Source organism: Falco cherrug, chromosome 5 (genome assembly GCF_023634085.1).
Source record: "Falco cherrug isolate bFalChe1 chromosome 5, bFalChe1.pri, whole genome shotgun sequence".
Classification (NCBI taxonomy): domain Eukaryota; kingdom Metazoa; phylum Chordata; class Aves; order Falconiformes; family Falconidae; genus Falco; species Falco cherrug.
This window is the reverse complement of record NC_073701.1, coordinates 66,248,506-66,263,583: the sequence shown is the minus strand read 5'-3', so window position 1 is coordinate 66,263,583 and position 15,078 is coordinate 66,248,506. Positions and strand designations below refer to the sequence as shown.

Below are 15,078 nucleotides of genomic sequence, written 5' to 3'. Positions count from 1 at the left end.
TGCCAGTGGGCTGCCACGGCAAGAACAGCATTCACTTTTAAAGCTGATGCTCTGTGTTTTTAATGTCTGTATGTTAGTGAGTTCTTGAAAAAAAATCCCCCTCTTTCTTTGGATTGTATCCCCAGCTCCCAAATAAACAAACCAACCAACAAATTCCAATTATCTTCAACCAGAACTGCCTGGAAAACTCCTTTCAACAAAACCAAAGAACCCTGCTTTTGCCACATAAAAACTGCTTTAACCAGACTGAGGCATGATATCGGGGAAAGCAAATTTGAAACTTCACACTGAACACCAGTGTTTTTGCTGGGCTGGCAAAGAAAATTGCTTTAAGAAATATTATCGCTGAGGACTGCATGGCCAATATTTCTTCACGTGCGCAGCAGGTTGTGTACTGTGTCCTTTCTGTTCAGCACAGAGACAACACGAGCTTTAGCAGTACACATAAACACTTGCAGATCCAAAGGTCCCTAATTTTGCAAGGGGGTGTGGCTGTATTAGAAGTCCTAATTTAGTAAACCATGTCTTCATCAAGACTTGAGCACAAAAGAAGTGTTAGAGCCCTGACATGTCAGTAAGAGCGAAATTGCAATGGCTTATGTTGATTTTGATCAAACTTTTAGTGTCTGAATTATGTGGTAAGCACGCCCAATGTCTTCAAAGAGAAAAGTCGGACCCCTCAAACATAAAGTTCAAAGAACTTGTAAGCTGCAATGACAGATCTTCTTTAGCTCCTCACTCAATTGTGTTTAGATGTTATTCCTCATCTTGAAATACTATATTAATAGGCAAGCTATAGTCAATGTGGAAACACATATTATATTAATCTTTGTAACATGAACATACACAGCTTAAGTTAAAAAACTCTAGGCCTTTACAGACATTCAAGGATGCCTTCAGCAGGGAATGCAAGATCTTGCTGCAGACGCAGGAGTATTTTCTATTCCTTTCACAAAATAAAATACACAGATCTTTAATACTAGATGCACTGCACGACATAGTACTGCATGATTTCTGAGGAGAGGACATGAACTCTCAGCCCTAATGATGAAATAGCGCTTAGTCTTTGGCACTTTCATGTAGAGCTCCAGCACAGGGAGAAATTTAGTATCATTAATTTTTCCTTGAACAGAAAGGTTTAAGGGTTACATGTTTTGGGGAAAGAAAGGAGTAAACGTCAAGCTGTTTTGATAACACGAATATAAGATAAAAAGTACATACTTTCCATGGGAGGCAGTCAGTCATTAAATTATCCCATAGATGAGTGCATTAGCAATCTAATCTTAGTTGAGAAGGTATATCCCTCAAGTAACAATGATGTGCCACTACGATTTCTTAAGATGATTTTCTACTAGTATCAAGACCATATGATGTTCAGAGAATAAATCACATCCTGGATTGAGAGCTCATTCTGAAATTACTTGACTAAAATTCTTAGTTTCAACACAGTTCCTAAAAACAAAGCTGAATCTACATTAACAGTGAGAAACAGCAACAGAAAACTTCTCAGGTGCACGTAACACAATAGATATCACATTATTTTTCCTTGGTGTCTCAATTTTTTTCATTTTGTAGACCTAACCAAATATGAAAACATTAAAACACAATCTGAGCTCAAAGCCCCTTCCAAAACTGCCAAGTATAAAACTGTTACTGAAACCCTCTGTTCTGTTTATCATATTAAGATACATTTTTTTAATGAAAAAATGCTAGATTGCAAGTGTAACATAATAGAACCAGCAAGCACTGCCAGCAGGTCTGAGGAAGAGAGAATAATTCAGAGATATTGTCATCTGTAGGCCAATTTATATTGTCAGACAGCAGGTTCACATTAGTCTCTGATGTCACCGCAATAATGGCATAATATAACGATTGAGCAAAGAATACCTGTGGGGTACAGCTATACAGTGCAGTATATCTATACTTGTTAAAGTATTTCAGGCTTCATTCAAAGCAGAATCAGAAGAAGCAAAAGACCAAGATTAAAAGAAGAGTGTGAAAATGGTGTTCATAAAGACTTCTGAATATTTTAGCCCTTGTTTTGTGATGATGAGGCAAGTACAATGTTGTATTTCATTGATTCAGTGGGTTCATGATTAAAATAAACTAATGTAGCAATTTAGGGGTTTTGTGCCTTTTTTTTTTTTCCTCCTTCCCTCTAACAAGAAAAAAAAGCTTTTTAACAGTTTCTCGCGGCAGGCATAATGTGCATCTGCTCTGATTTACTGCACATGCTGCCTTCTCTAGCATCATGTTAAGTTAGGGTATCAGCATGGTAGGTCACACAGTGGGAGTGACCTTTTGCTAATCACTACACATCAGTTACTACTGGCACACAGCTCATTACTAAGAAACCCTCCAACTAGCTGGCTTTCAAATCTGCTCACACTTTGATTTTTTCCCCCCTTTTCCTTTCTTTCTTTTTTCCTCCCGACTAAAGATTATACTTTTACGTAAAATCTTTTGTTGTGTAATTTTGTCAACTAGGGTTCCAAAGTCCAAAAGGCACCCAGTTAATTTTCGATTACTATAAAAGGAGCCTGAAAATTCATACTGAAGGTAGGTCTGTAATCTTGGGTTTCATTAAAAAGGTCAGAACATTTTCATTCACCACCTATTATTACAATGTTTGAGGGCTGCCATTAATTTGATTTTTCAGGACACGGAAATCTCACTGGAAATTAGAATGTAATCCTGCTGTTGCTTTACTGACACTTTTCATAGGGTAGGATGCGGCTGCAGGGACTAAGAGCTCTCCTGCAATTTACAATTGGTTACTTTGGACAAATGGCAGGTGACTAATGCAAGACAAACTGTTTGCACAACCTGGGAGCTCTGGGTTTAATTTCAGTTTCTGAAAGAGGGGAGAAAGTGTTTCTATTGATGTTGAACCGCAAGCTGTCCCCTGCCAATACATCTGTCACATTTAATACACAACACCCCCCCCACACCCCTGACAATGTGATTATTAGAGGTACAGAATTCAATAGCTTGAGAATACAAAACATAGCTGGAGCAAAATGAAATGGTTTTTAACTTACCGGCCATTTGCTGAATGCCGCTGAAGGCACCCAAGTTACTGGAGGAAGTTGCTTGCTGCAGAAGCTGCAAAGTAACAACACAATACAGCAATCTACCTGACATCAATGTAACAAACAAAGATAAAACTAAAATGAGCTATCATTTCACATTTCAAGTATTTATGCTTTCCTTTACATTTATACAGTCTCTTGCTTCTCTCTATTGTCAGAATGAACATCCCTAGAGTCAATGCTGTAAATCCATATTAATGTCTAATCTCTATTAAGAAACACAGAGACACAAGGGAAACTCAATAACATGGCTGCTTTAAAACAATTAATCAATTTATTCTTTTTAACAACCAGGTGTTAAATCTATTTAAACCAACATAGCGTGACTAATTACAACCCTCTGTAGTCTAGTAGTTACCATAACTCATCTCTGTCAATCATGGTCCATTCTCCCCCATTGCCCTGAATTCAGTTTTTTCTTTATTATCTTTATGAATCAAGCACACAGATACTCATTAGACTTAGTGTTTGTATATGACAGTTCAGCCTACCTCAGTAATAATATATATTTTTAATTGCCAGGTAAATGGCTGTTTATAATTATATCGCTATACCAAAGCACTGCACTCTTACAAATGACGTATTTATGCATACACAGTAAATATATATGGATGCATCTATTTGTCTAACTTGGAACCGTCGGGAACTGCCAAGTTATCCAAAAGCTGCTCAACCAGACCTCTCAACTCCAGAGCCACAGAGGTCAGAGGCCCCTCTCAGCTGTGCTGCAGGGGCGTCTCTCTGGGCCATCCAAGACCTAAGAGAGGTGGCTCTGGATTTCCAAGTTCTCCAACAGGGGCAGCAGCTAACGCCTCTTCCTCACATTACAAATGGAAAAGACCATCTTAAATTTATGAGAAACAAGTGGCTTTCCCCTACCATCTTCACTTTCTCTACGAGGTATCATGAGCCACGCACATTTAGTGTTAAGAGGACCATGCGTTAAAGTGAAAGCCGCTTCCAAATGAAAATGTGCAAAATTAGAGGACTGAACAGCAACAATCTAGTTTAGAGGCTGTACCATACAGATACGGCCCCTACAGTGCTCAGCTGCCTATCTGTCCTCCCCTCAGAAAGAACTTAAATTTTATTCCAGCTATAAAAACCAGATTCTAACATTGAAAAGAACAATAAAACTAATGGAATCAAATTTTATTTTGCAGCATGAGTAAACTTTAAATGCTTCCCTTGGATAGCACTGACACATCTTGAAATGTTTATTCAAATTCTCGTTCCTGTTACTTATTTTTAGACCATGTGATAAACATACAGCATTTTTTTATGTAGAAGACGACATGCTACATATCCTGGAGGATACTTATTGCAGGGACTTTACGATAGCTGATTTACCGTCGTTCTATAATAAATACAGCAGAATATAGACACCGCCTCTGAAATGAACTTACAGCTAGATACTGTGGTGTGAGTCCTCCAAGACCTGTGAGGTTTCCCCAAGTGGCAGTATTGAGCTGTTGCATCTGCTGTGCCAACTGCTGCTGCAAACGCCGCTGCTCCTTGTCCTTTTGGGTATCGGCAAACTTCACCACGATTGGCGAAGAGCAGCCCTGTGGTTAGACAGATCAGGAAAGACAGAAGCGTTAAATCACACCGAGTCACCATCACACCGTGAGCTCAGCCACGTCCCACAGGGCCACCAGCCATGGCATGTCCTGATTGCTCACCCTCTCTGCCTGGCATACGTAGGAGCGCAAGGACTAAGGTTTTCAGCTTCTTAGGAAAAAAGGCTATGGAAAAATTATTGATTCTCCAGTTCTTTTTATCAAGCACTTTTCCTCAGGCTCTCTTTTCCTTCCAGCTATCAAAATTGCTGCCAGAGATAGCAAAATGTACCAGTCCTCTTTAATTAAGCTTCACAGCTGATGAGATGGACGTGATGCTTTGCCTGCAGTCTGTTTTCAAGGCATCGCCAAAGGTAGAGGTGTCCAACCTCCCTGCTGCCAGGGACCACACAGCCAACACCACCCGGCCACCACCGTCTGGCTGTGCAGTCACGCTCGATGCAGCTGGCTTGTGTACCCTATGTAAATATACTGTGAGCAGCGGATTTACTTCAGAGACCATCATCAGTGGGTCACCGGTCCTTTCCATACCAAGGACCCCCAGTCCCAAGTGAGTACAAAGGGCGATGCTGCTTGGACAATGCACCCACCTGCGGTCTGCTCCCGGGCATGCTTTGTATCAAGCACCTTTGAGGACTGAACAAAGGGCAGAATGCAGACCAAAAGTGACTAGTTCTGGTGAGAGCAGCCCATTCCTGATTGCCACCATTTCTTCTATTGCTTCTATGACCCTCTTGTTACATGTTATGGGAGGGCTGTAAGGCACATTAGAAAATGGGGGAGCTGTAAGAAAGAACTAGAGATCTGGTCTGCAGCCTACTCTTCATCCCGTCTGAGGGACCCCTGAGAACACATAGGATGTCATGGACCAGATGGACTTTTGAGGTAAGCCGAATATTTCCCTTGAACTGCAGGTTCGATATTCCTGGGCAAAGTCACTAAGAGAACGAGACACGTGAATACGAAGGATGCCTCTGTGACTTTCGGTCTATTTTCCCCCTGCTAACAAATTTTTCATATTTTAACCTTTCAAGTCTTCATTTTTTCAAATCAAGGGAGCAAACTATATCTTGCAATGATTCAGTTCTTCAAATTAATTCAAGCATTTTGTGAGTCATAGAAACTGTCAATCCATTTCATACTGTTTTCCAGTTTCATAGGATCCGATAAATAACTTCCCTCCACTTGCCATGCTTTGTTATACTAATTTCTTGTCTAACTTCAATCTAAACACAATGGTATGAGTGAAAGGTGACTCAGTCCAAAAAACACAGCAGCGCTTAAGCCAAAGTGTGTAGCGTGGGATGCAGAGCAGCGTTGTACTTAACCTAACTCTTCCCATGACTGCTCTCGTAACACCGTGAACATCTTCAGAAAAGTTCCTGGCCTCTATTATTTAAAAAAAGCAGCTGTGTACCTTTTCTCTGAAGAACTTCACACCAGGACAAATGATAAGAATATTAACAATCAACAGACAAAAAGACGAAATAAACCACAATAATAATATCTCTTGTATGAAGATGTCCCATCAATTCCTTTAGAACGACCTTAGAAAATCATCACTTGTGATTTATTATTCCACCTCCAACTCCTTTCCTGTGTGTTTCATTGTAAAAATGCCTTTCAGTGTTTTAGTGAGAAAGAAAGGAGATACATACCACTCCAGCAATCAAATAAAGATTAGGAAGGAGTCAGCTTGTTACACAATTACCTCTCTCCAGTGATTTTTATACTAATATTAAAAACAAGACCCTTTAGGGTAAAAAAGAGAATTTTGTGTGTGTGTGAGAAAGACTTTTTCCTGGTTTCACTAATAAAAAAGGCAAGGTCTTTCTATTTAATAGGAGGTTTGGCAGCACTGGTCTAAGAACAACCAGAACTTACTGCCTTCTACCTAGATGTACAGGAGAATCAAATCTATTTCCAAAGAAATAGAATTAATTTCAAAGGAAGAAATATCATATAGCTATTTCAGTTCTCAGTTCAGCAGCTCAGCATTCAACACTACAGCTGACATCGTATTTATGAATGCTTAAATGTCAGTAAATTGTGTAAAAACTATCTCTGCAATTTATGAATCTATAATTCATTTTTTCACTGTCTGCTCTATATTTCATCGCTTCATCATTTTCAAGAGAGCAAACATTCTGAAGACTGAAATTATATGTAGCAAGTGGCTCTATATGAGAAAAGGGTTGTTATTGTTTCATCAAATTTACTCCATGATAACAAATTAGTGTCTCATACTGGTGCTGCATTTGAATGCCTTAAACAAACAAAAAACTTCCATAGAAATGAGATAGAAGAGCAAAAACTCTAGAGCAGCAATTACGTTTTTAAAATCAGTTGATTTCACCAGGTCAGAAAGTCAGGTGGAAAGAGAAGTAAGAGAATTCATTATTCTATGAGACGTGTTGATCTGGACTTAACATCCCCATTGCTCGTGCTTAGCCCACTTTGGAAATTCATCTTGTTCAATGATGCGTGCCAAAGAACTGAAAACAATGAAATCAGAAAAAAAAAAATCTGCAGTATTTGTGTTGAAACATACTTGTGTGCTATATATTGTCCCCCAAGCCCACTTCTGTTTGCAAAAGAACAGGAAACAAAAGTGTCCAAGGGCCACTGTTTCAGGCTGAGAGTTGAGATTTAACACTAGCAAACCCAAGTTATCTTTTTACTAGAAGAGTATTGGCAAAAGCGAGCAAATTTTTTGTGCTTAAAGGGTGATTTCTGATTTATGCTCTTCCATTTTCTACCTTGAGAGGAAGCTCCCAGCACATACCCAAGGTGCATCTCCCTTCCTGATTCAATGGCTTGGTATCTCCATGCCATTCAGTGCCATTTTCTTCCCAACAGCTGGTGCTGCCTTCACATTTTTCTTTGTGTTGTCAAAACAGTAGGAACAGACTCCGTTGAGTCCCTCAGCCATGGAGCTGGAGGGTGTACTGCTTCTCTCCAAGAAGGGACTCTCAGCCTAAGCTCAACTGACACAAAGACCCAGATGTTCAAAGTGCAAAATATTTGGAATCACCTGGCCAATTTGGGGATCTCATTGATGACGTCTCTAAAGGTGTTGAGAAGTATTTTGATCCAAGAGTAACCATTCTATAGAACTAAAGTCAATAGGAGTATCACATCAAAGTACAGCCTCTGTTGGAGTGCTGCATACAACAGAAGAATGGGAGAATTTGTCTGGGAGGTATTATCTCTTTAATTTTACCATCTTCTGATGTAGAGCTGTGTAAAGTTCATTTTGCTAGACAGAAAAATACATTAAAACACATGGAAAATATAGGTAAAACACAGTATTACCAATAAACATTTCCTTTTTACTTGGAATCAAACCCAGCAAAACGTATAGCTCTAAATTAATGGAGCAGTGCATGGCAGACAGTTTACTACGAGTATTATTTCAGAGACTCAAAGTGGCAGTTTTTTCACAATATACTGTCAGACTGCATAGCTTCTGTAACAGCAGCTTTCTAGTAAAGATCGTTTAAATTATTCTCATCTCATTGGCAGATTCTCATCTAAAACTGTACACTCAGGGTCTAAAAATGCATTGCACTGAAAAGAAAACACATTGATTATAAAAGAAGCTCAACCAAATTCAAACGTGATGTTTGGAAAGACAATAGCTTTGCAATGCTGGTATCATTACTTGTAGTACACAGGAAACAGTTAAGAGACATTTTCATGCACTGGCTTGATTTTTATCTTCTCCTTCTTCTCCTCTGTCCACCCTTCCACCCTTGGTCTCCCCCCTTGGCTCGTTACACAAAGCAGCTCAACAACATGACGCAATAATGATTGTTTAGCACCCAGCATGCTTTGGGAGACTAGAGCATTGCAAAGAAAAATCACTGAGGAAAAAAAAAATAAAATTGAAAGGTCCTGGTGAAATAAATAAATAAATAAATAAAACAAGTGCACATAACATCAATGCCACCTCTGAGAAAAATCATCACTACACAAAGATACAGTATACATAATACAGTATAACATGCACTCTCCAATGATAAGCTAGAAGATCCAGAGTAAGTAAAGACTTCATACTTGTGCGGGGTTTTGTGCAAAATTCTGAAAGACCATGACAAAAATCACAGACTGAAAAAATTTTTGAGATTGCCAGACAAGCTGTGGCATTCGCTAACCACTCCAATGAACGGATCAGTAGCCTGCAGTTATATTCATGTTAAGTGAACAGGTTTAAAGTTTTCTGTTGCTTATCGTGATAAAATACGAGGCCGTAGAGGCAGTTTGGAAGGAAATAAAGAGTGTTGCTTGCGAGGGGCCAGCCACGATGGCACTCTGCAGGAAGTGCCACACTTCGGTATGCTCTGTCATCGTTAGCATTTTTATTGCCTACACGAAGGAGGATAAATTATATTAACTTAAAAAGAGATTCTATTTCCAGAAAAACACATGCACTAGTAACTCAGCATGGCCAGGTTAAATATCTTGAGCTTCTTCTCAGAGCACTGCAAACCACAACACTTCAAAATCTATTTAAAAGAATCGTCGATTTTTCTGGGGGGGTGGGGGTGGGGGCGGTGTGTTAAAAGTAATTTACTCATCAGATACACTCTGAGTGTGACTGAGGAGCAGTCTTGACAGCATTTTTATTTTCTGCCGAATGCCACTGAAAACAGGATCAAGAGCTGTGTTTGGATACCACACAGCAACCTTATTGCACGCTTCCAGGTCATTCAGAAAAATAAGCTTCACAAAGACAGATAGAGTGACTTGGTAAAAAGTTTAAATCTGTGATTGTCATGTGTCTGATCTGATCCAGGAGAGCATGGCTTTACCATTCGCAATCATTTGCACAAAGAAAACAAAGAAAGGGCAAATGATACAGTACTGTACCTCCATGGTCTGAGACTGGTGCATGGCTTTGATTGCATTCTGTGCCATTGCCCTTGTAGAAAATGTGACAAACGCACAGCCTGTGGGAACAAGGGGACAGGGAGCAGGAAAGACAAAAAACAACAAGACAAAAGGGTTGGACGCTTGTTAAACCAACACAGTCTACGAGAACGGCCACAAGACGACACTGTTCTCAGTAGTACATAAAAATAAACAACTTCTCTAGTTTATTTATCGACAGTGCTGACTTGCTAATCTGACCATAGATGAAAGAAAAAAAAAAAAATTAGGTGTGGATGGGTGAAGAGACAAGGATTTTTCCTTTAATTAGTCAGGGTTTATTTTCCAGTTTTTGTTGTTGTTGTTGTTGTTTTTGTTCTTTAGCCACAGGGTTTGAAATAAGTAAGGCTTTTCTGTAGACTTTGGATTGCATAGTTTAGTCTGTTCAGACCAGATATTAACAATTGCTTGTTACAGCTTTTGTGCAGGTAAGTTGTGGATCGTGAATGAACGACTGGCATCACTGGCAGCTGAACTGGGAATTTGATAAAGGAGTCCATAATGTCTCATATTTCTGTGATGCACCAGGAACAACCATACAAATAAGGATGAGAAAAACTCCACTTGTGTTGCCTGCGACTAAGTGTGAAAACACTCAGACAAAATTCAGTAATGTAGGTGGAATCTCAACATTTAAGAAAGTAACATATTAAAAATAAAAATCTTTATGCTTTTTGTTTCTCTGAGTCCTAGGTACGAGCATAATTCTTTGATCTACGAAAGCTACCACCAACTTGAACAGTTCTGAAGCTATATACCTGAATAACTGAAAAATCACTTTTCTCCCTCCTCAGGCCTTTTAAATCGTAATGAAAAGCCAGTAGGTTAATGCCTGGGCTATTTTTCCACCATTCTACTATTGTTAGTCATACCTACACTGGGCATGGTACAGGTCAACTTTTTTAGTGCATGACTCACTGCCCTTTTGACCAATAAAAACATTGCCTTCTGAGATTTACATTTTATTCTTCATGCACCCTTGGGCATCTTAAAGAAAAAGACTGTGAAATTAATGCAGATTCAGGCTGATTTTGTAATAATACCATGGCACACTAAAAGCTTAGCTAAAGCAACACAGACTTATTTCACTTGTGATCTCTAATGACTTTAAAAGTGCATTGATTTTCAGCTCCCTTAGCCTTGCACAGTTTGAACTTAGGTTTCAGAGAATAATTTAGTGTTCCACTCAATTTCCTCAAAACATTATTATTATTATTACTACTTAAAAGATTTCCAAATGAAGCAAATCTAAGCACTGAGAGGCTCAAGCATATTGTCATTTCAGAGCTAATGCATGAAAGCTACATCCTGGCATCAAAAATACAATATTGTTGCCCCTGTGGCCAATGGGCAAAATAAACCATTTTGCAATCCAACAAGCAACAGATTGTTTGGTTTATGCAGATCAATTTGAGGCATAAAATACCTTTTCTTTTTTGCTGCGTATGTACCTGGTAAGATTATCAAGTCAAGACTGTATTCACATTTTAATCAAACAACAGTAAGAGAAAGCAATGCCTGTTCATTACCCAAAAGCACTACATCTAGTCATGAAAATAAAGTCAATGCATTTTTGCATCATGCAGTATTTTTATTTTTTTCCCTTTTTAATGTGAAGGCCCTTGATACAAGAGAACCTAAGCTGGCTTAAGCATCTCCGACTGACAGATGAGCATCATAAAATCAGAAGTCAGAGTTCTTAACTTCACAGCCGTGTTGTGACTCTACATATTTCTTAGGTAACATAACAGCTGGTGATTTCTTACTGCTGTTTAGCCACACGACGTGTTTCTATACTATTCTTATTCAGCAACACATTTCCGTCAAAGAAAATGATGCAACTAAATGGCTTTCTGTATGGTGATCTAGACAACATGTGCAGTAGAATGGTAAATAAACTACAGTACCTCCACTAGATTCCATATTGCTGCTGTGCACTAAAATTAGAGAGGTCCAAATTTACCATCTGTCTCCAAGTAATCTCTCTTAGAAACATTTCTGTTATTATCATTAGCAGAGGGAATAACACCAAGGGTTTTCATTTCTCGTCTTGCAAATTCAATGGGGGATGAGCACAAACAGAGATATACTGGAGGGCAGGCGAGAAACCCCATACAGAGCCTTGAATAATATTGTTTATAATGGTCAAGAAACTGCTTCATTCATTTCTTTTGCTCTCATTATCCAGGACTGTGTACCATAGTGACAGTTACTGAATGGAGGTTTAGAATGCATAAGAAGCATGTAAAATGTCAACAAAAATCAATAAGACACAGTTTATGCATTTATCACAATTTCTACCCAGCAGTACTGCTGTAACTAACTTACTGAGAGATGTTGCAATTAGCAGGTCTCAAAAGAAATGTGAATCAGCAGAGAAATAAAGCTGCACTCCTCTTGAGACAAAGCAGACTCTCTCTTCCCTGCCTTTAGCTTTTTCTCTTTTTAACCCCAACACTCAGCTGCTGGGGACTTTCAGCACCCAGCGCTACCGCAAAACCTCCCTCCTTGTCCCTCAGCCCAAATCCGTTGTGGATCCCGTCGCCTTTGTCATGGAGCAAAAAGACCTTTGCAGCAGATCTCTGTAAAGTGCCATATAAGCGAGCTACCAATTTGAAAGAAACTTGTTCTCTGGGCAAAGGGAATGCCTGATGGATGAGGCTATGTGGCTGGAATATGAGCATTTGGAAACAGCATTCCACAGAGAAGACAGGACTGCATTTTAATTACGGTTCACCAGTCAGAGGCTACAAGGTTAGGTCTCCTTGTTATTTCCAGTCGGCAGGCCATTTCCCACCGTTGGACATTGGCTATTTGCACAGTAAATACCCAATTTGCCTCAATAACCATGGTAAAAATTCAGTAGACAACCTTATTACTAAATTACTGGAAAACCTAGACCTTCAGTTGTTATACCATCAAGCACCCCAATTAAATGCTAGCTAATTTAACCACCTTTCTGGACATTGCTACATGTATTCACATTCAAGGGTTATTTTTTCAGCTACCAAACCCGGCCACTCACACGCAAAACTTTTACATTTATTATGTGTGCAGATGTATTTTATTACGTGTGATCCATGGGATCTTATATGTTTAATACGTGTGAACCATGGGATCCTCTCCTTCACCACCAGGCTGCCGCGCTGGACGGGAGTCAAGCCTCTGTCATAGGATTCAGTCACCTAAACACTCAACTTGCATCTATAATTCAGGTATTCAGAAAAGCTGATATATAAATTTATATTTATAAACATAAAGCGCCTATCACCATATTGATAAACATTCTTTGGAACCACTCTTGGCTCCAAAAATTCAGAAAAGCTGTTCTGAGACGCCTGTATTCTCCCCCGCAGTCAATGGCAGTGCCTTTATTTTCCTATATGGGGTACACATGCACTTTAGGAGCATGGTTTTGTTGGGCACCTAGAATTTAATTAGAAGTTGGTGTCAAAGGACACTGGATTTCACTTGTTTAAGCCAGGTGAGCTCTGCCTGAGCCATCCTGTGCTCTTGCCACAGCAGTTTCTGAGGGGCTGGGAAAACCCTTTTCAGCGTGCTCTCACTCACAGTATCTCACAGACACAGGTGGTGTTTTGGGAACATACTGCCAGCTCTGGGACCGTAAATCACAATTATAAAGAGGACAAGACTAATAAGATTGCATGCCTCATGTTGCAAGGAAACAAGAAAGATTTCCATGGCCTCCTACCTCCTCCTGTGAAACACTGCACTGACCGTAGGGCTGTGGGCCGAGGTCTTCCAGACCAATAGCTACAAGCAAACTATTTCTGTTCTACCATACTGAATCCTGATGCCTCAATAACTCCCTTCTTACTGGAGCTGTGGAGCTCTCTGGGGAAAAAAACATGGAGAGGGGGATATTTCTATAGTGAATGCCTTGAAATTACTTTGTATTGTACCACCAGATACCTAATCAGCCCCCCCCCAAAAAAAATCATTTCGGAAATGCAGCCAACCTGTAAGTCACCTTGCAATTATTTATCACATCTGGTTTCAAAGTGTCAGAGATCACTACCAGAAACAAAAGGGGAGGGAGAAAGGAGGTCTAAGAGTTTTAGTCAATTCTCCAAGGCTGCCTTTCACCCCCTCCGTCAGAGAAACGACTGACTGGGGAAAGGCTGCTCGAAGCAATTTCCTTCTGCTAAGCAGAATGGAGGGCAGGCACCCAGCCCTGTCACGGAAGGTATTTTGGAGCACATGATCACCTTTGCCATCTTGGCTGAGAGAACATCTAAACTCACAGGGTTGCCCCCTCCCATCCCAAACTGAAAGGGAATTTTGAAGAAGCTGTGGAATTTGACAAGCTCCCTCCTCGACCCGTGCCATCCCAAACCTAGGGCTTGCTGCTCCAGCAAGTGAATTATTGCCACTGCCCCATTTCAGCTCTGGCTTCACTTGATTCTTCTCATCTCCAGCTTCCATAGTACATTTTGAAATGTTCATGCACACCTTAACATAACATCAATACTTGTGAGCTGTAAGTGAAGTAGAACATTTTCACACATGGAAGCCTCAAATTAAGGTTTCACACCTGCACAAGAAACCTCCCACATAAAACTACCATGGTCCACCAGAGGTTTTAAAGCCCCCAAATCCTCAATGAAGCCAAAGACAGATGCAAAACCCCTAGATATTTTTGAATCAGGCCAAGAGTTAAAAAGGGAAGTTTAAAACCATGCCTTGAAAGTTCTGGAGACGAAAGAAAGGCTGATGTTATCAAGTTTAAATAGAATAATAAATAAAAATATAGATAAAAAGATAAATATATATAGTGACCCCTCTGACACAGTAGAAGGCTCATGAGAGTTCTCAAGCCACCTGCGCCATCACAGCACCACGTATGGTGGTTGTGCAGCTGGTGGTGTAATGGTTGCACTACAGTTTCCTCGTTCACTGTAAACATTTTTTCTTCCATTTCTGTGAAGAAACAATAGCGAAAAGCTGCCAAAATACTCCTGCTGCAAGAAGTATTTGGGATCCTCTGAGATGAAAGCCTCTATTTAAAGAAAAGATAAGGCTCAAATAAAAAGCTATGGAAATTGAAGTGTGATAAAAATAAGCTCTAGTTGTGTTAAAATATTTTTAGCTGAGATTGCAAAGTAAGACTTTCCCTTTTCTATGCTGTGCTAATATAATACAGTCTAAAGGAAGGAACAGCCTGCGAAACAGCCTTCTAATGAGGACATCACACAAAAATCTGTCTTAGTGGTTAAAATACATTTCGGCTACAAATTAAGACTTCCAATTGTTTATTTTACAGACATTTGGCCATTAGGTCCTGCTTAAGACACAGAACGACAGGTCTGAGACCAAGTGCAACAATTCAGCCCAAACTAAATAATTTTGAAAAAGTCACAGTGAAGCTCTTTAGTTTATGCATATCAGGCACCTAAAGGTAACAGAGGCATGTCCTGTAAACATGCCTTGTCTCTTTGGCTTTACTGACTGCT

The 15,078-nt window shown here is 39.7% G+C and overlaps 1 protein-coding gene across 12 annotated transcripts in view; it reads right to left on the bottom strand.

Moving 5' to 3' along the window:
• CELF2 (CUGBP Elav-like family member 2) overlaps positions 1–15,078 on the bottom strand; it is a 376,856-nt gene that overhangs the window by 48,032 nt on the left and 313,746 nt on the right. For 11 of the 12 annotated variants that reach the window (XM_055710556.1, XM_014283718.3, XM_055710559.1 and 8 more), the window contains 3 exons: positions 9,545–9,624; positions 4,499–4,657; positions 3,042–3,105 (listed from right to left, as the gene is read on the bottom strand). In XM_055710556.1, the coding sequence (XP_055566531.1) occupies positions 3,042–3,105; positions 4,499–4,657; positions 9,545–9,624 (303 nt within the window). The remainder of the gene's footprint in view (positions 1–3,041; positions 3,106–4,498; positions 4,658–9,544; positions 9,625–15,078) is intronic. The other variant, XM_055710565.1, reaches the window with a different exon arrangement.